Below are 18,458 nucleotides of genomic sequence, written 5' to 3' on the forward strand. Positions count from 1 at the left end.
CCCGCATCTCTGCGCAAAGCAACCCTGAAAGCCCGCGCATTCGGCCCCAGTAAAGCAGCTCCCGAGAGTCCGATATCCCGTTGCCATCTTGAAGCCAGAAAGTAAGGGGTCAACCATGGCGGCGCGGGGCAGCTCGCTGCGGGACAAGCAGATTCGTATGCTCCTCCCCTCCTCTCGGATGCTGCCGGTCGTCTCTGGTGCCCCACCAGATACTAACAGTGGCCCAAGTCTCGATCAAAAAGATCCTCAACTTGAACGAAGCTCTCGAACCGAGCGAGAACGATGATTCCCATGCCAATGGATTCCTCGCCCCCTCGGCGCCTATATCGAAAGACGGGATCCCCATCTGGAAGCTTCTCGTGTTTGATGTAAGCCCCCGACACTGGTAATCTGAAGCCTGCAGGCTACTGGCCTGCGAACGGCCACTAGCCCAAACCTAGGTACCATCAGCGGCAGAGCTAACATATGCCCTCAAATCAGGATCTTGGCCGCGATGTCATCAGCCCAGTTCTTCAGGTCTCGGACCTCAGGTCAATGGGGGTGACGATGTACATGTGAGCTTGGCTGATCTCCCCTTTACCTCCATTCCACCGCTAAATCCCAAAGGCATATCTCGTCCCAGAGGGCTGCTATCCCCGACGTCCCAGTGATATATCTGGTCGAGCCCACCCCTGCGAACCTTCAGGCCATAACAAACGATCTCCAAAAGGGGCTCTACAGCTCAGCCTATGTCAACTTTCTCTCCTCGATACCGCGACCTTTGCTGGAAGACTTCGCCGCGCAGACAGCTGCTGCAGGGACCTCGGAGCAGATCTCGCAGATCTACGATCAATACCTGAACTTCATTGTCACCGAGCCGGATCTCTTTAGTCTCGGGATGCAAAAGGAGCACACCTACTGGGCGTTAAACAGTGCAAAGACAAAAGACGAGGAGTTGGACCGTGTGATCGACCGTATCGTCAGTGGCCTGTTCAGCGTTGTGGTTACTTCAGGTATGGTACCGAGGCTAGCAAACCTCTCCCCCGCCCGAGTCTGACACTGCCTAGGAGTGATACCCATTATCCGCTGTCCAAGGGGCGCCGCGGCCGAGATGATTGCCGCCAAACTCGACCGCAAGCTTCGCGATCACATCCTCAACTCTAAAGACAACCTATTTTCCTCACAGACACGATCTGCCACCTCAGCTGCAGGGACCCCCACATCGCGACCCGTACTAATCATCCTCGACCGCAATGTTGATCTCATACCCATGCTATCTCATTCCTGGACATATCAAAGCCTATGTTTTGACATTTTCAAGGTGAGTCCAGCTGTACCGGCGATGGAGAAATCAGCATGCTAAGTGCGGTTACAGTCGGAGTTGAATCGTATCACTATCGAGACTCCCATCGATTCCAACAACCCTGCCAAAGGGACGACGAAAAAAAGCTATGACCTGGCCGCCAACGACTTCTTCTGGGCCAAGAATGCGTGCCTACCGTTTCCACAGGTTGCTGAGGACATCGGTAAGGGTAACTCGAGTTGTTCCGCTACTCCATGCTGACTCGATATAGACGCGGAACTCACCAAGTACAAGGAGGAAGCGGAAGCGATCACCAAAAAGACTGGAGTTAGCGACTTTGAAGACCTCCAAAACGACACAAGCGCTAGTGCACAGCACCTCAAGGCAGCGATTACCCTGCTCCCAGAGCTCCGGGAGCGCAAGGCGACCTTGGACATGCACATGAACATCCTTGCCGCAGTCTTGGGAGAGATCCAAAATCGGCAGTTGGACAACTATTTCCAACTCGAGGAGGACGTGACGAAGCAGACCAAGGCGCAGATGCTGGAGTTGATCAAGGTGGCGGGCAAGGGCCAGCCGACGGACAAGCTGCGCCTCTTCATCATTTGGTTCCTCAGTACAGAGCAGGACGTGTCCCGACAAGAATGGGCGCAGTTCGAGGAGGCGTTGACGGCGGCAGGATGTGACAAGACATGCCTGGCATACATCCGACAGTGAGTCTTACGGTCTACCTTTGGAGGCGCTTTGCTAATTGCCTCAATCAGGGTTCGAGCAACCACAAAGATGACGCAGCTCACAACCATCAATAACCAAGGGTCTGCAAGCCAGCAACAGTCCGGGTCCTCGGACCTTTTCCACCGCTTCTCGGCCATCTCAACCCGCCTGACCGACAGGCTCAAGGAGACAGGCGTTCCGACAAGCGCCCTGTCATCCAACGTTGCTTCACTTCTCGGGGGGATCAAGAACTTCTTGCCCGTCGACAGGGACCTGACGGTGACCAAGATCACGGAATCCATCATGGATCCTTCGGGTGCGAGTTCGTCGGCAATCGCCAAGACAGAACACTACCTCTACTTTGACCCGCGGAGCGCCAACGCGCGCGGGACGATGCCGCAGCCATCGCAGCTGCGGGCAGCAGCGGGTGGGGCGCCGGGCGGGCTGCCGGGCTCGGGTCTTAGCGCGCAGTCGCCGGGAACCGGAGCGAGTTTCGGGCAACGGAGACAGGGGTTCTCGGAGGCGATGGTGTTTATGGTCGGCGGCGGCTCAATGGACGAGTACGGCAACTTGCAGGAGTGGGCAGCCCGCGCGGCGGCGGGGGATCGCGCCAAAAGGAGGGTCGTGTATGGGGCGAGCGAGCTGGTGAATGCGGGACAGTTTATTAGGGAGGAGTTAGAGAAGCTTGGCAGGGAGATGTCCTAGCTGCTTTTGCATGCTCCGTCCGCGAGATCTTCGACTAAGCCATAGACCGAAACGCATTTGGGCATGTTTGACGGGCCGAGCTTACTAAACCAGAAACACGTGAAGACCCTGAAATCAATGGGCCGGATAACGGCATTGTGGGTTGAGATCGATGAAACCAGGCGAGATGTCAGTCCTGATGCGGCTGCCGCCAAGCCAAGCCCCTTTCCCTTCCGCTCAACGGTTCTGCATGTGCATGGGGGGTTCGGAAAACCTAACAGCAGCTCCACGTGCCGGATAGCCGTTTGGTCCGTTTTCCGGAAGACGGCCCAGTAACTTACATACATATTTACAATGTAGTACGGGCGTGCCGTCAATTACGCCTCAAGAGCTTACGTGGTGAGTCTACGGGGCGCAGCATACACTGCGCAAACCGTCAACACTGAAGACGCGCAAGTATTATGCGGGTCCTACGGACAGTACAGTACCATCCGTCCACTGGCAATGAGGTTTGTGCGTCGCGGGCGCCGGCGTGGCGGGTGGCCACACGCTGCGTCGCCTGTGTGGCTTGTCAGCTTGATTCAAGGCAAACTAACTAACCGCACTATTTTTAATATAGTTTTGACACGCAGATGTCGAGGGCCACCAAGTAAATCGCAGTGACGGCCAGCTATGCCTGCTGGGCCGTTCCACAAATAAAACGCCGGGCGGGATGGCGCTGGCGGCAGCCGGTGTTATGTATGTATTCCGTAGATGGCATGAGAGCCGGCTCTGGCTCAAGTGCGAGGCAAACGGCTCGTTGAAAGTGGTGTACACATAGGAACGGGCAGGGATCAGGCGGATTCCGGTTTCTGTGGTTTCCGAGGCGCACAGCCCCAGCCGTGTCCATGGAGCGAGGTTCCCTTTTCGGTTGGGTCCCCTCTCGATATGTTAGCTTGACTCTTTGTCGTGGCCGGGGTGGTCGCTGATCTTGATAGTCCCCTCCGCACTCACCAATCTTTGTCTGTCTAGGAAAAGGCTCAAGGGGAGGGAAGGGAAGTGGTTCAATGGTTGTTGATCTTTGGTGGGGAAAAAACAAATATCGCTCCCGCTGGAGACTCGAAACCCAGAAACTCCACAAAGTGAACAGGCCTTGGTTCCTCCGTTACGACCCCCCCTGGACGGCACCCCAGACCCAATCAGCAAACAGTTTGCCGGCTGCCGACGTCACACCTTCCCCAGTTGGGCCCTGAAACACCACGCACTGCCAGGCATTTTCCTGGGACGCTGAGCCCCTTCATTCGTTGGTTGCCCCTCGACACACCCCTGTGGCCCGCCCATTAAGGTCCCATCGCCTGGCGCGAAAATCACCAGCGTGAAACTGCGACTCAGTTCTACAGCCGATTTCACTCGCCAGGACACACTCCGCAACAGCGCCCAAGCACCTGCGCTTGGCAAGCAGCAGACGCCTCTTTGGGATTCCCCGATCTCCGATCCTGCGGCATACCGACCGAGTGCGCATATCCCGCCGCCGAGCGCGAGAAGGGGCGTCTCATACCTTACACAGCCAGCCGACCGTCGATCCTCTCGGGCTGGACAACCGGCGACCGCGCGGCAAGCGGCGAAGGGAGGGCAGACCTCCACATTCCAGCGCGAGGAAAAGCGCTTTTGGCCTTTGGGCGACTCTGAGACGCGCAGTTCAACCGAGGTGGAAACATCCTAGGCCCGTTCCCATCTGTTTCCAAGTCCGCCGTTGACGGCCACTAGCCCAACATGTCGTATAATCGATTAGGCAAGTCAATATCTCCGTCTATCATCCCTTCGTCATCTCATCCTAGTGGGCCGGCCTCACCACAAGTCCACCTATCTTCTGCCCCTGAGCTTCCCCATCCCGCCCTTCCCCCACTTCTTCCCCAGTATCACATTCTTCCTACACCCAAGCCGCTAGCTCCTCAGGGCCGACTTCTGCTTCTTCCTCCCTGTGGCGTCGAGACCTGTCTCTGCGAGCTTTTCTTGTGCCGCATCCCCCATTCCTTGCCCGGCGCAAGGACAAGCCTTTCTAGTCAGCGCGGTCTAGGCTGTTAGATCCCGCGGCGCATGCCGCTCTGGTCTTTCCTATTTCTGGTTCGTAGCGCGTTGGGAGGGCATGTGGATGGGATCCGATCCTGAGAACCGCAGTGCTAACCTGGCCCCCATCGTTCAGACGACGACTATTACGAGAGCCACCCCATGGAGCATCGGGCGCACCGGACGCCGTCGCCAGCGCACCCGCTGCAGCACGGATACCAGCTCGAGGACAACCCGTACGGCCACTCGCAGCTGGACATACCCATTGGCCCCGGTCGATACAGTCCGGGCGACGCGTTACAAATGCAGACAGCAGTGAGTGCGCTTTGTTATGGGGTGAGAGATAAATGCTTGTTGCGACTGGGACTGACGGGAACCGCAGCAATCCGTAGACAACCTCGGGGGATACTCGGTAAATCCCGAGGCGCACCACGATGCATACTACAACCAGCCGTACGAGCCGAACCCGATACAGGGTGAGGGATATGATCAAGGCCAAGGAGGGGGATATTACGACGACGACAGGCGGCCGATGTTGACGCACAACGACTCACAAGTCGGCGCGAGCGACCCCTACCACGACAACCCGCAGCCGCCGACCAACAACGCGCCGATCAAGAGGTGGAAAACGGTCAAGCAGGTGTTGCTGTACCGTGGAAACTTGGTGCTCGACTGCCCGATCCCCCCGAAGCTGCTGAACCAGCTGCCCCACGGCGAGCGTGATGAGTTCACGCACATGCGTTACTCAGCCGCTACATGCGATCCATCCGAGTTCTACGAGCAAAACTTCACCCTCCGGCAGAAGCTCTTCAGCAAGCCCCGGCACACCGAGCTCTTCATCGTAGTGACCATGTACAACGAGGACGAGATTCTATTTGCGCGCACCATGATCGGCGTGTTCAAGAACGTCGAGTACATGTGCAAACGGGCAGAGAGCAAGACGTGGGGCAAGGACGCCTGGAAGAAGATTGTCGTGTGCGTCGTCAGCGACGGTCGTGCGAAGATCAACCCCCGGACCAGGGCACTCCTGGCCGGTATGGGTGTGTACCAGGAGGGCATCGCCAAGCAGCAAGTCAACGGAAAGGACGTCACCGCGCACATTTACGAGTATACGACTCAGGTCGGCATGGCCATCAAGAACGACGTTGTCCAGCTCATCCCAAAGCAGCAGCCCGTCCAGATGCTGTTCTGCTTGAAGGAGAAGAACCAAAAGAAGATCAACTCTCACCGTTGGTTTTTCCAGGCCTTTGGCCGCGTTTTGGACCCCAACATTTGCGTGCTGATCGACGCCGGTACCAAGCCCGGCGGCAACTCGATCTACCACCTGTGGAAGGCATTTGACCTGGAGCCCATGTGCGCCGGTGCTTGCGGCGAGATCAAAGCTATGTTGGGCACGGGCGGCAAGAACCTCCTCAACCCGCTGGTCGCGACACAAAATTTCGAGTACAAGATGAGCAACATCTTGGACAAGCCCCTGGAATCGGCGTTCGGCTTCATTTCTGTCTTGCCCGGCGCCTTCTCGGCCTACCGGTATATCGCGCTCCAGAACGACAAGAACGGCCAGGGCCCTCTAGAGAAATACTTTGCCGGCGAGAAACTGCACGGCGCCGGCGCCGGCATCTTCACGGCCAACATGTACCTCGCCGAAGACCGTATCCTCTGCTTCGAGCTCGTCACCAAGCGCAACTGCCACTGGATTCTGCAGTATGTCAAGTCGGCTACAGGCGAGACCGACGTGCCAGACACGGCCACCGAGCTGATTCTGCAGCGCCGTCGCTGGCTGAACGGGTCTTTTTTCGCTGCCGTCTATGCCATTGTGCACTTCCACCAGTTCTTCCGCTCTGACCACTCCTTCCTCCGCAAGATTGCCTTCTTCGTCGAGTTCGTCTTCAACACAGTCAACATGATCTTTGCGTGGTTCGCTATCGGCAACTTCTTCCTCGTCTTCAAGATCCTGACGACGAGCTTGGGCGACGAACTTTTGCTGGGTGAAGTGGGCAACATTCTGAGCGTGGTGTTTACCTGGTTATACGGCGTCTCCCTTATGACGTGCTTCGTCTTATCGATGGGCAACCGCCCGGCGGGGTCAGGGCCGTATTACATGGCCATGGTTGTATTCTGGGCGATTCTGTTTGTGTACGTGTTCTCCTTTGCTCCCTTCCTCCCTGCTTCAGCATCATTCCTAACCTCGTTTTCCCAGCTACCTCATGTTCGCAGCAATCTACATTGCCGTTGACGCCATCCAAACCGACCTCCAAACAAATGGCTTTTCAATCGACTCGCTCTTCAAGAACCAAGTCTTCTACACTCTCATCATATCCGTCATGTCCACCTACGGCATCTGGCTCGTCGCCTCTCTCATCATGTTCGATCCCTGGCACATGTTCACGTCGTTGATCCAGTACATGCTCCTCAGCCCGACATACACAAACGTGCTCAACGTGTACGCGTTCTGCAACACGCACGACATCTCGTGGGGCACCAAGGGCGACGACAAGCCGGACGCGCTCCCCAGCGTCAACACTAAGGACGGACAGGGCAAGACGGACCTCCCCGACGAGGGCGACCTGAATGCGCAGTATGAGCGCGAGATGCGCGTCTTCTCGCAGAAGCCCGCCAAGGAGGTCAAGGCGCCGACGCCGGCGCAGATCGAGGAGAAGCAGATGGACTACTACCGCGGCGTGCGCACCGTCGTGGTGCTGATCTGGATGATCACAAACTTTGCCCTCGCCGCCGTCGTCCTGTCCACCGCGGGCCTCGACAAGATCGTCCCTGATAACGGCCAGACCGAGGAGGAGGTCAAGAGCGCCCGCGCCACCATCTATCTGAGTGTCGTGCTTTGGTCTGTGGCCGTGCTCTCCGGCTTCAAGTTCCTCGGCGCCTTGTGGTTCTTGATCGTGAGGATGTTTAGGGGGGTGTAAAGTGTAGAGGATTTTCTTTTTCCCAACATCATTTTCTGGGGATAATGATGAGGCTCCAGCGCTGGGCAAGGGAAGGGGGGTTTTGTTTCGTTTTTTTTTTTTTTTTTTTTTTTTGCTATGTGTGTTTCTTCGTGAGCCACCAGCGAGATTACCTACCCTTGAGGGGTTTGTATCATGTCCATTTTATGATTCATGTCTAGCCTCGTCTCCTCTGTTACTCCCGTCTTCGCACGCATGGGTTCGGATGATTGTCGAGTTTGGCGAGGTGTTGTGGATGGCTTAGAGCGAGGCGGTGAAAAGACAGAGAGGAGCGTGTGTATATTGTGTGATGTGTCAGGAGAGATATATATAATACCCCTTGGTTTAAAATGAAGGCGAGTAACGCTAGTTAGCGAGTTAGCTAGCTAACTGGCAATCACTGGGCTATGATTAGTACGGGACCCTGGATCTGTGAAGGCCCAACACGGGCCATAACGGGAAAATGAGAGCTAAAAAAAATGACCATAGGAAGTCGCTGGCACAACACTTAAACTGGCGCCTACTTGGTTTGGTTTATCATAGCGAGAGCGGGCATGGTCCCTCGCTTTTCAATACCCACGGGTTCCAGCTTCGGATGAATATGCGGACGCCTCTGTGTCCGTTGTGGTGGCTGCGTGAGCGGACTCACCAAGGGAGGGCCTGGGATCTTTGGCTCGATTAGGCGGCTGTGACTAGTATGAGTTGGGCAAATGGAAGTGAAAAGCAAGAGATCAAATTGAAGCATTCGCTAGGTGAAGAATCTAAAATTCTATAGATTGGATCACAGTGATATGCTTTCTGAATTCTCAACCTATCTGCACCAAGAGCCTACGCAGAATGAGATACACAATGTATATAGCAAGGTGCGTGATACATCTCAGACTGGGAAAAGTATCCTGGGGTTACTGTTGCACTCGGGTCTCTTCTGTTCCTTATAATTCCGTTATGTGGGTGTGGCAAACAAGTGATGAAAAGCAGAAAGAAGTTTATATACAACACGATACCCTGAATTGAGCTATTCTTTTTACATTCAGTTGGTTGCGTGGTCAGCTCATTTTCTCCCTGCCAAGCTCCACGGGTTTATCTTTCTCTGCATTTCATGCTCAAGCTGCAGCTATGCTCCCATATTGCGCCGGGAGAGCTGGAGAGCAGGTTCTAACTTCACACCATTATACAACCTGTAAGATGCGATCAATACCGAGTTTACATCCAAGTCATATTTCGGCATCTAGGGTAGCTATCCACGTGAAACAAAGACTGAATTTCTTGCCGGCTACCCCTAGTAAATGTGCGACGACTCTTACAACAATGGAGAATAGACCGCCGAGGGCAACGTTGTGCTAGGCATGGGAGATGTGAGTCTCTAGCAGCACCACCGGAAGGTTCACCCGCCAATATAGGGTGGGAATACACTAGTTCGCCGAGATGCGATAGTCGCCAGGAACACTGACTGGTTGGCATTGCCCCATGTTCTGAACCATAAAACTCTAAAAGCGAGCACGTGGAGAGCATCAGATGACAACGGGAAGCGAAGGCCCCCCTTAGTGCTAGGGATATGGGGGGCTGAGATACAGGGCGGCAGCTGTGAAGCGGGCGGTTTCTGGTCTTGGCTGATTTGACGCCTGTTAGAGGGCGAACGATCGCTGCCCAGCGTTTTGTGCGGCCATGCAGCAGCACGCTCTAGAACAGTCTCTGGGTTCTATATCCTTGGCTAGCGGCCGACGGAAAGCGCAGAACCTACCAGCTGGTAGGGGCCCGTGAGCAAAACCGTACACCAAGCTCAATTCCCATCGGCCACGATTAGGTGATATGGGACGCTGCAATTGAGACTGCAAGCCTCCGACGTCAAGGGTAACACTCGCTAACACGACCCCATGATCCCTGAAAATCTGGGGTTGACGCCATTGGAACAAGGGGTATTGCCCGGCGGTTACCGAGCTTGGAGGTTCCATAGGCTCTCGACGGAAATCCACACTTTTCCTAGTGCCGAAGAAAACTCTTGGTTCTGTCTTGGTTACAGCCCACGAGACGTGCAAATTCTGCTGGACGGCCAATTATTAACTCCTGCCAAGGCACTGTTGAAAGCTGCGGTACAGTACGCGTGTGCTACCCTACACAGCCTCTAGGGGCTTTGGACGTTGGTCGTCATCATGGGCGATGTCGTCACAAAACCCCTGTCTAACGCCCTGGTGCAAAGCCGGGTGTCGACCCATGTCGGCAGAGGGGATCAATGGCGAGCAACTCAATCGCGAACGCCGGGGTGCTGCAGCAGTGCAGTCCTCGCACGAATTCGTTCAAAGAAGCAAGCCGTCGCGGTGCCTTGCATGAGTGTAGAAACCCATGTCGGGCCATGGAAAGTAGCGAACTGCTGCATTTACAAGCGAAAGGGTACCCGGGCGGGGAAGAAACGATGGGGTAATGATCGCGTAAGAAATAAGCCGACAGTGCGTCCCGTGACGGCTTTGGAGTTTTCATCAGGTAAAGAAAAGTACCACTGGACTCTCGGCACTGCTTTTTCAGCCCGTCAGCGCGGGAGGTCAGCCCGGAAATGAGCCCTGGGGCCACCTGACGCCATCGCCTCAAGCTTGTTCAGTGGAGCTGATCCCCCTACCATCGATCGTCTGGGGGGAGTTGCCTGCAACTTGGAAAATTTTACCATGCGCCTGCCACTACACTCGAGGGGAGTGCTACAGCCGGCGCATTTCCAGATGCAAGCGCGAGGCATCGTGGTCATGCGGCTTCCCCGCCGAGAACGCTCGCGCCACCGCGAGAGCTTGGTTTTGGCTGGAGGAGCTGCTGCTGCTTAGACGTGTATAAGTCGGTTGTTTTCTCACCTCGGACCGCTTCACATGGAGGATATGTAAAACCAGCGTCACACCAATTCGCACAATCGAACAGGACAGACAAAACAAACAACAAACAATCAAATTGAAATTCCATTACAATTTCCTCATCAATACTCCACTCAAGTGGTGTCTTTGTCTTGACCCTTTCACATTTTCACCACACGACAACCAACACCAACCTAGCACCACCAAACCTCCCATAACCTCCCATCTCCTGAACCCGAGTCACCCACTCAACCACAACCAACCCCGCCAACAAGGAAAAAAAAAAAAAAAAAAAAAATAAAAATCCAGCAAAAGATGGCCTCGTACACAATCACCGAGCCCCACCCAACCGTGCCCCAAAACAGCTACACGCACTCCGGCCGAGGCGGCGCGGGCAACTTCTTCCGTGCCCCCGCGACAACCTCTCCAGCCGGGGTTCCCACCCCAGCAACAGCAAGCAGCAGCAGCAGCAGCCGCTTCTACTCGGGCCGCGGCGGTGCCGGCAACGCGCGGCCGGCGAGCGAGCGGCCGGTGCTGTCGTTCGACGAGGAGTTTGCGCGGGCCGAGGCGCGCGACCGGGCGGCGACGGCGGGCTACGTCGGCCGGGGCGGCGCGGGCAACATTGTTAGTAATAACAACAACAACAACAACAACAACAACACGAGCACGGCCGAGAAAGATAGGCGGGACTCGAGCTGCTCGCTCGGCGGCGAGAGCCAGGAGTCGTCGGCTTCTTCCGGCTCGTTCTGGGGTCGTCTGAGGGGCTCTGTGTCGCGCTGAGATGGCTTATCGGGAACGGTTTTTGGCTTTGGTGGATGGTGTTGTGATTCATTACGGTGGTGCTTGGTTTGAATGATGACTTCTTTTCTCTTTTTTTCCCTACGTGTATGGATGGGTGGATGGATGGGACGTTATGATGGTAGAGCATGGCGTTTAAGGTGGAGGATCTCCTTTTTCTCGGCTCTCTCTTTGCTGGCGGTAACTCCCACTGCACCAGCGGCGACGACGACAAAGATTCAACAATGGGTTATGGTATGATATGGGTGGAGCATTTCAAAAAGTTTCTCTTCTTTCTGATTTTCTTGACACCGCGGAACTGGGTGGGCGGACAGGCAGGCGAAATCGGGATTTGGGGCCTCAGAGCAAACAAAAGTCGCGGTTCTGGGCGGTGATATGAGGGAAAGGTCACTCCGTTCTTCCCATCATCCCATCGAAGGAAAAAAAGGATTTGTTCCGCGACGGTGGCAGGCGTTTGTTTCTGGTGAACATGCGGTTTTTGATACCCCCCAAGCAGATTGATGGCAGACATGGCTGGCAACGGATCCTTTGTTTACTATTACTTCTTCGCACTCAAGATAGTTATATGTATTGGCTGTCGATGAAAATATTTCCAGTCCTTGCTTCGCTGCACTACTTCTTGTCGCCTCCCTCTTGATGAACTCTTCTATGAGTGTCAGTATCCCAACGACGCTAAGTTTCGCCCTCAACCTGTTTTTGGACACGAGATCAAACCACGCGGCACGCGATATAGATTTCTTTCAAAGGCAAGGCCCAAAAACCGGGATGGGAACGCAATATCCGTTAATCAAAACCCCCGGGTATCATTCGTTTTTCTCTAAAACGCGCGCGGCAAGCTTCTCTTTAGTATAGTTCATCCACGTCGCTAGCCCCTGATGGCCCCCCTAAACACCACGCTCATCGTTCAACTGCCGATTATTCCTCTGGCCTCGGCCAAAAGAGCTTCACATCTTTCTTTTCCTTCATCTTGCCCCTTATATTACGAATGCGCTAACCATAGACAAGATCCCGGCTACTAATGGGATCCCGACACATGACCGACGGCTCAGGGTTGGGATTACGCTGCCTGTGCCTCAACCAAAAGGCTCCTATGTGAACTTTGTGTGGATAATGTCGGGGTTCTCGTGCCAGTCATCGATGCTAACCCACATCTGTCCAATTGAGTCAGTAACATGGTCAGTACGTGAGGACCCTAACCTGCACTGACCTTTCTAAACGTGCTGAGACCAGCGAGAATACTTCCGCCGATCCAGGTCGAGTACTTGCGCTCCGGTGGCGCAAAGATCTTTATCCTCATGTCCTTGACAGCCACCCGTTGCACCTCGGATAGAAGCCGGTCTCCGAAGCCCTTGGTCAGGGTGCTGCCGCCCGACAGCACAATGTTGGAGTACAAGTCTTTGCGCAGGTCGAGGTCGGTCCTGTTGATCGAGTCGACCACGATTTGGTGTACGCCGGGGTACTCGAGGCCGATGATTTCGGGGTCGAAGAGGATTTCTGGCGCACGGAACCGTTCTGGGCCAATCTGTAGCCGGAGGATTTCAGTAACCAGACCATTGCACCCGAGCCAAGGGCACGCATACCTTGAGCTTGTTCCCGTCCGGCAGAACGTACTCGGCGATCCTCGCCTGGTCCATCTTGGCCGCCGCCCATTCCTTCTCCTCTTTGCGGGGGTCCTTGGCCACGTACGTGACGGCCTCCTTGATCAGGCGTACCACCTCCTTCTCGGCGCTCGTGTGGAAGACGTAGCCGCTCTTGCGGAGCAGCGTCTGGAGGTACTCGGTCACGTCGCGCCCGGCCACGTCGATCCGCCTAATGCTGTTGGGCACCGTGAAGCCTTGGTACACAGGCACGGCGTGCGACACACCGTCGCCCGCGTCCAGCACCACACCCGTTGTCCGACCGCTAGCGTACAGGGACAGAACTGCTTGGATGGAGGTGTAGAGGGCAGGGACGTTGAAAGTCTCGAAGAGGATCTGGGCGGCCGTGTCGCGGTTGGAGCGCGGGTTCAGGGGCGGCTCGGTGAGGAGCACTGGATGCTGCCGAGGTTGGTCAGTTTCGGATGGTCCTGCTGGAGTAGGGGGGACTCACCTCCTCACTGAGCGTCTTCAGTCCCTCGTCGTATACGTAGGCCCAGATCTTCTCCATGTCATCCCAGTCTGTAACGATGCCGTGCTCGAGCGGGTAGCGGATCTTGAGCAGGCCCCGCAGCTCGGTGGCCGCCTTTTGGCCGATGAACACTTCGCCCTCTAGCGCGCCAGCCAGTACCCGGAGATGCTTCGGCCTGCCTACCCACGACGGGAAGTGGCATTTGGGTACATCCTCTCCGGCGAAACCAGCGCGGATGGTGCCGGACCCGTTGTCGAGCACAATAGGCGCGTTGTGCAGCGAGTCGGTCATGTTTCCTAGGGCGGTAGAAGAGGCTGCCGTCTCAACATGCAGTGCACGGCACTTGTGGCTTATTAGTTGCTGGGTGGTTTTTCGCCGGCAAGTGTCTCAGCACGAGCCCTTAGTGCCAGGCGGTAAGTTCGCTCGCTGGGACGTTCCGAGGTATCTTGGCCGTTGATCGTCGATGGAGCGCCGGGACTCGCGTCTGGCTCGTTAAATTCGTTGCAGAAACCAAACCGGACGCCGATACGCTTGTCTTCTGCAGCAATGACACGCCCCTGTTCTGTGATTGCCGCCTCCCGTCTGCTGGTTGAGGATTTTGGCGGGAGCTCCAAATCCACGCGGCCGACGCGATCTTCAGATGAAGGGGCGTTCCTGCAGGCCGCGCATTGGCCCAAGCCCAGCTTGGTGCTGGCGTTGAATTGTGGCTGCCGCACGGGCCACTCCAGGCACGATCACTGGCAACTTCCCTACCGGTATCAGAACTTCCCCCGTCTTCCCTTGGCAACTCGTTGACCGCTAGTAACGAAGGGTGCTGTTACTGGTACTACACTACGAGCACCATCACATATCGACTTTTCACATACATTTCGTCACCCGCCAGGTCCCCATCCAGGGCGGCTCAAGTTCAACTTTATCTAGGAGGTATGCATGATTGGCATCTATCACGATCGCTTCAGGCGGGTCTCGAGCTGCACCGTCGCGCCGATCTCCGAGGGCCACACCTTGACCAATTCCAAACCGACGGCATCAAACATCTGCTGGAACTCGGCAAGCGTTTTCTCCTTGCCGCTGATGGCCATCAGGTTCATGTCAAGCCAGTACAGCTCCTTCAGTCGGCCCACCTCGACCTTCTCGGGCACCAGCATGTCGCAGATGATCAGGCGGGAATCCGGGCCCATGGCCGAGACGGTATTTTTGAGGATGTCGATGCAGACCGGCGGGTAAAAGTCGTGCAGCAGCCGCCGCATGAAGTAGACGTGTGCGTCTGTCATCGAACTGTCAGTGGACCGATTCCTCTCGCGGTCCCAGGGGACTCACTCTTGACTGGCTGCGGTGTGAAGATGTCATAAGCCATCAGCTCGGCTCCGGGAACATCCTCCGGCTTCAGCGTGTCGATGACAACGGGCAAGTCTTGCAGGATGAGCTTGCCGCCGAATGTCCCTGGGATCTCTTCCTGGAGCTTTAGGATGGCCTGGCCCCTCCCACCGGCAACGTCGACAAAGAAGGGCCGCTCCGGCTCCCTTTGCACTTGTTCCTTGATCGAAGCCCACGGGAACATGCCCGAGATGGGCATGTTCTTTTCGATTGCCTGGAGGCACGCGTTCCAAATAGGCCGCTTCTCGGCGTCCTCGTCCAGGGCCTCATAGTATGTCTTTCCTTCTTTGCCGATGCTGAAGACAAAGGGCGACTTTCTCAAGTCGTACAAGTCTTCGGGCGCGTGCGTCCTGAAGTAGTCCGGAAGCATCGTCGACATCTTGTTGAAGTCATAACAGAGAAGGAAGAAGCAGCCCAGCGCCTCGACCTGGTACGCCTGCGAAAGCGCGTTGTGGGCATAGGTGTCGGGGGCCGTTTCGGTGAAGAAGCCAGAGACGATGGCCGCACGCATCAAGCGTTGGATTGCGGATACGTCCACGTTGATGGAGGCGGCGAGTTCTTTGGCAGTGATAGTGCCTTCGTTGGGGACCTTCTTGATAGCGCCAGTCGTGATCAAGGTGTACATGGCGCCAGCGGTGCTCATGGCTTCTTGCTGCCTCTCTATCACGTCGTACGGCGTCTCGAGGAGTCCGCGCACCTTATCAACGCGGTCCAGCAAGGCCAGATGCTCCGCCTTGGAAGCCCGCGGGCACGCCTTGAGAGCTTCGACGAGCTCCTCTGCGGCCCGGAGAGCCGCGTTTGTGTCCTCCATGGTTCCGACGGTGCAAATAGATTATGAAGAACGACGCGGAAAGAATCAACTTGTCCTCGACAGCGCGGTTTGAGGAGGGGTGAGAGCGGAGAAGCATCCTATATGCGGGCGATGGAGCTAAAAGTGACCAGGGCTTTGCTCCAAAACATTATCACCAACAGCATCCACCTAGCGTCGATCGCCGCTCCTTCACGCCACGTGGCCGAGACTCGGTCAAAGCCATAGAGGTCCTCTCGACATCTTTGCGAGGCGGAGGCGAAGAGCGATCCCGATGCCTGCCAGTCGTCAGACATAGTTTTTTTCAGATGCTTTCTACCGAGTGGACGGTCCCCCAATCCTGGGAGACCTGTCTGCTGTGGTAGAAGCCCCGCAGATGTACTCTATGTACTGGTTGCTTGGTCGGTTCCATACGCAGTGGTACCCTCCCGGCCACTAACCGCATAATTCCTAAGAGTGGTCTCGGCGAGCGAGCCATATCCCTACGTGGGCAATGATCCGCAATGCGCTTGCGAGAAAAAGGTTTGGATGTCTTTTGCTCTCTGGGCCATTCTGAGCACGGAGCAAGAAAGCCAAGTGGCGAGAAATGGGTGAACGAAAGGACAATGCCGCGGTGGCGGAATCTACCAAGGCGCTTCCATTACCGGGACATTGGATACATGCAGTTGGCGAGCTTGAAGAAGGGACCCGGGGTTTCCATTGCCTGCAGGCGGTTGGGGGGACCTTATGCAGTCTGCTCAATACTTGCTCCAAGTCCGGTTAAACGAGCCCTCGGATAAATGGGGGCCCATGCGCCACACGGTTACACAGCGTCTCCCAGAAAGGGGGGTCCGGTCGGCGGTCGAACCAGAGCAACTGAATTCGCGCATGTCGTGGTGGACGAGACGATCCCGAGTTCAGTGGCTGGTGATCGCTCATAAAAATAGCCCGACGGAGAGCAGCATATACCGTGTCACCGTGCCACCGTATCCCTTGTTTCGTCTTGCTGGTTACCGTCCAATAATCAGGCCAGTATGGGACGGCGCCGGGACACTAGTTCTTTTTGCCCCAAGCTCGACGAATGGCGGGGTCCCGTCCACAACGGAGGTACTGTACAGTACCCCACATCTACAGCGGCCGGAACAAGCTTCTCAGCTGTAGACGGATGCGGTCCTTTCGAGGTACAGTGCTCTCCAGCATGTACAGTACGTGTACACGCTATGTCTTTAGCTCGTCCCTCGGTTAGTAGCGCAAGCAGTCAGCGGCCCCACAGCGGAACGGGCAGAGGCACCATCTATGGCCGTGCCGAGGAGACCCAAAAGCAATCAACACTGTGGGAGGCAGGTTCTCGCGATTGTGCTTTTCTCCTACCTAGCACTCGTCAGGTCGACATCGTCTCTTTGCTCCGGTCTCGCGCCTCCTCCAAGAGGACCACCCCAACATGACCGAACCCCAACGGACCGATTTCATCCAGCCAGACGAGGTACGTGGGTGTAGACGGGGCGCTGTGCCAAGTTCGTTTGAATGTTTGTGTGGCTAACCCTGTAGCAATTAGCGTTGGGATAATGGCGCCGATGATGAGGTGTGTTTTATCCACATGCTGCCGAGAATCGCTGGTGGAGTGGGGGAGAGAAATAAAAGCAGCCGCCGACTAAAACATATATCTCCCTCATCTAGGGCGCAGAGGTGGCAAGCTCCGGGAGTTCGTTGACATCGATCACATCGTCGGTGCTCCAGGGCAAGATGGAGGACGGGCGGGTCTATGCCGTATACGGGAAAGAAGGCACGTTGACCAATCTCAACCGTTGTGCGGGGTGGATCGAGATGCGATCAAATCACTAACACATGGGGCAGAGTACGGCATGCCGATGGACGATGTGGAACTGGACCGTATCGACATGTGCCATGCAAAATACTACGCCCTTCTCGAGAAGAATCGGTTTCTCGCGCCGATTGGGGAGAATCCGCAAAAGATCCTGGATCTGGGCTGCGGAACGGGTACGTCTGCTGGCTGTTGGGACATGGGAGCCGCAGCTCGGCTGCGGCAATGCATAGTGGTGTAACGTGGCTGACTCTCTCAGGGATATGGTCCATCGACGTTGCCGACATGTATCCATCTGCTGATGTGCGAACTCCCCGTTGACACCCGCCGAATGCAATGGCGCTTTCTACCGTCTCTAATGGAGTCTAACCTCCCCCCGCGCATGCAGGTATTGGGAGTTGATATCGCGCCGACGCAACCGGAATGGGTACCGCCAAACTGCCGATTCGAACTCGACGATATCGAGCAGCCGTGGACATGGAAGCAAAATTCGTTCGACTTTATCTTTGCGCGCGACCTGATCCTCGCCATCCGGGACTGGCCGAAGCTTATAGACCGGATCTACAGCCACCTCAAACCGGGCGGCTGGGCCGAGTTCCAATGCGTCACGGGTATTCTGGGCTGTGACGACGATAGCGTGCCCGAGGGTAGCCCGATGTGGCAGTTTTCCGACGCGCTGGCCAAGAGCACGCGGATCTTTGGGACTCCGATCGACGACCCTTTGCGCTGGAAGGGCTGGTTCGAGGACCGCGGCTTCGAGTGCGTCACCGAGGTTGTGTACAAGATGCCCTGCAACCCGTGGCCGAAGGACCAGCGGCTGAAGCTGATCGGCGCCTTCGAGATGGAGAACCTGCTGTTTGGGCTGAGCGGCATGGTCACGAGACTATTTTCCAAGGCGCTCAAGTGGACGCCGGAACAGGTGCAGATGTTCCTGGTGGACGTGAGGAAAGATATCAAGAACCGGAATTTGCATGCCTATTGGCCTTAGTGAGTTATCTCTTCTCTCCTTTGCCCGGGGGTCCGTCTCCACTGACAAGGTCAACCACACCAGCTACATCGTGTATGCACGGAA

The 18,458-nt window shown here is 56.0% G+C and overlaps 6 protein-coding genes across 6 annotated transcripts; 4 read left to right on the top strand and 2 right to left on the bottom strand.

The window, feature by feature from the left end:
• Positions 1-115: 115 nt before the first annotated feature.
• Positions 116-2,701, top strand: SLY1 (Vesicle trafficking between the ER and Golgi; the record flags this gene model as incomplete). The annotated part of the gene is made up of 8 exons (XM_071060704.1): positions 116-155; positions 229-368; positions 481-554; positions 607-992; positions 1,047-1,300; positions 1,355-1,505; positions 1,554-1,995; positions 2,047-2,701. 8 exons carry the CDS (start codon positions 116-118, stop codon positions 2,699-2,701), a joined length of 2,142 nt encoding a protein of 713 aa, XP_070916805.1.
• Positions 2,702-4,888: 2,187 nt separating this feature from the next.
• CHS2_1 (chitin synthase I) lies at positions 4,889-7,647 on the top strand (the record flags this gene model as incomplete). Its single annotated transcript, XM_071060705.1, has 3 exons — positions 4,889-5,041; positions 5,109-6,862; positions 6,927-7,647. The coding sequence occupies 3 exons, from the start codon at positions 4,889-4,891 to the stop codon at positions 7,645-7,647; spliced, it is 2,628 nt and encodes an 875-aa protein (XP_070916806.1).
• Positions 7,648-10,811: 3,164 nt separating this feature from the next.
• Positions 10,812-11,276, top strand: MFIFM68171_05286 (uncharacterized protein; the record flags this gene model as incomplete). The annotated part of the gene is made up of 1 exon (XM_071060706.1): positions 10,812-11,276. One exon carries the CDS (start codon positions 10,812-10,814, stop codon positions 11,274-11,276), a length of 465 nt encoding a protein of 154 aa, XP_070916807.1.
• Positions 11,277-12,382: 1,106 nt separating this feature from the next.
• ARP1 (Centractin) lies at positions 12,383-13,691 on the bottom strand (the record flags this gene model as incomplete). The annotated part of the gene is made up of 4 exons (XM_071060707.1): positions 12,383-12,445; positions 12,502-12,816; positions 12,875-13,330; positions 13,383-13,691. 4 exons carry the CDS (start codon positions 13,689-13,691, stop codon positions 12,383-12,385), a joined length of 1,143 nt encoding a protein of 380 aa, XP_070916808.1.
• A 653-nt stretch (positions 13,692-14,344) lies between these two features.
• MFIFM68171_05288 (uncharacterized protein) lies at positions 14,345-15,588 on the bottom strand (the record flags this gene model as incomplete). Its single annotated transcript, XM_071060708.1, has 2 exons — positions 14,345-14,667; positions 14,721-15,588. The coding sequence occupies 2 exons, from the start codon at positions 15,586-15,588 to the stop codon at positions 14,345-14,347; spliced, it is 1,191 nt and encodes a 396-aa protein (XP_070916809.1).
• Positions 15,589-17,005: 1,417 nt separating this feature from the next.
• On the top strand, positions 17,006-18,374 carry MFIFM68171_05289 (uncharacterized protein; the record flags this gene model as incomplete). The annotated part of the gene is made up of 6 exons (XM_071060709.1): positions 17,006-17,047; positions 17,120-17,146; positions 17,242-17,347; positions 17,419-17,562; positions 17,646-17,689; positions 17,775-18,374. 6 exons carry the CDS (start codon positions 17,006-17,008, stop codon positions 18,372-18,374), a joined length of 963 nt encoding a protein of 320 aa, XP_070916810.1.
• Between the last annotated feature and the right edge of the window lie 84 nt (positions 18,375-18,458).

This window comes from Madurella fahalii (assembly GCF_045866475.1).
Source record: "Madurella fahalii IFM 68171 DNA, scaffold_2, whole genome shotgun sequence".
Taxonomy (NCBI): domain Eukaryota; kingdom Fungi; phylum Ascomycota; class Sordariomycetes; order Sordariales; genus Madurella; species Madurella fahalii.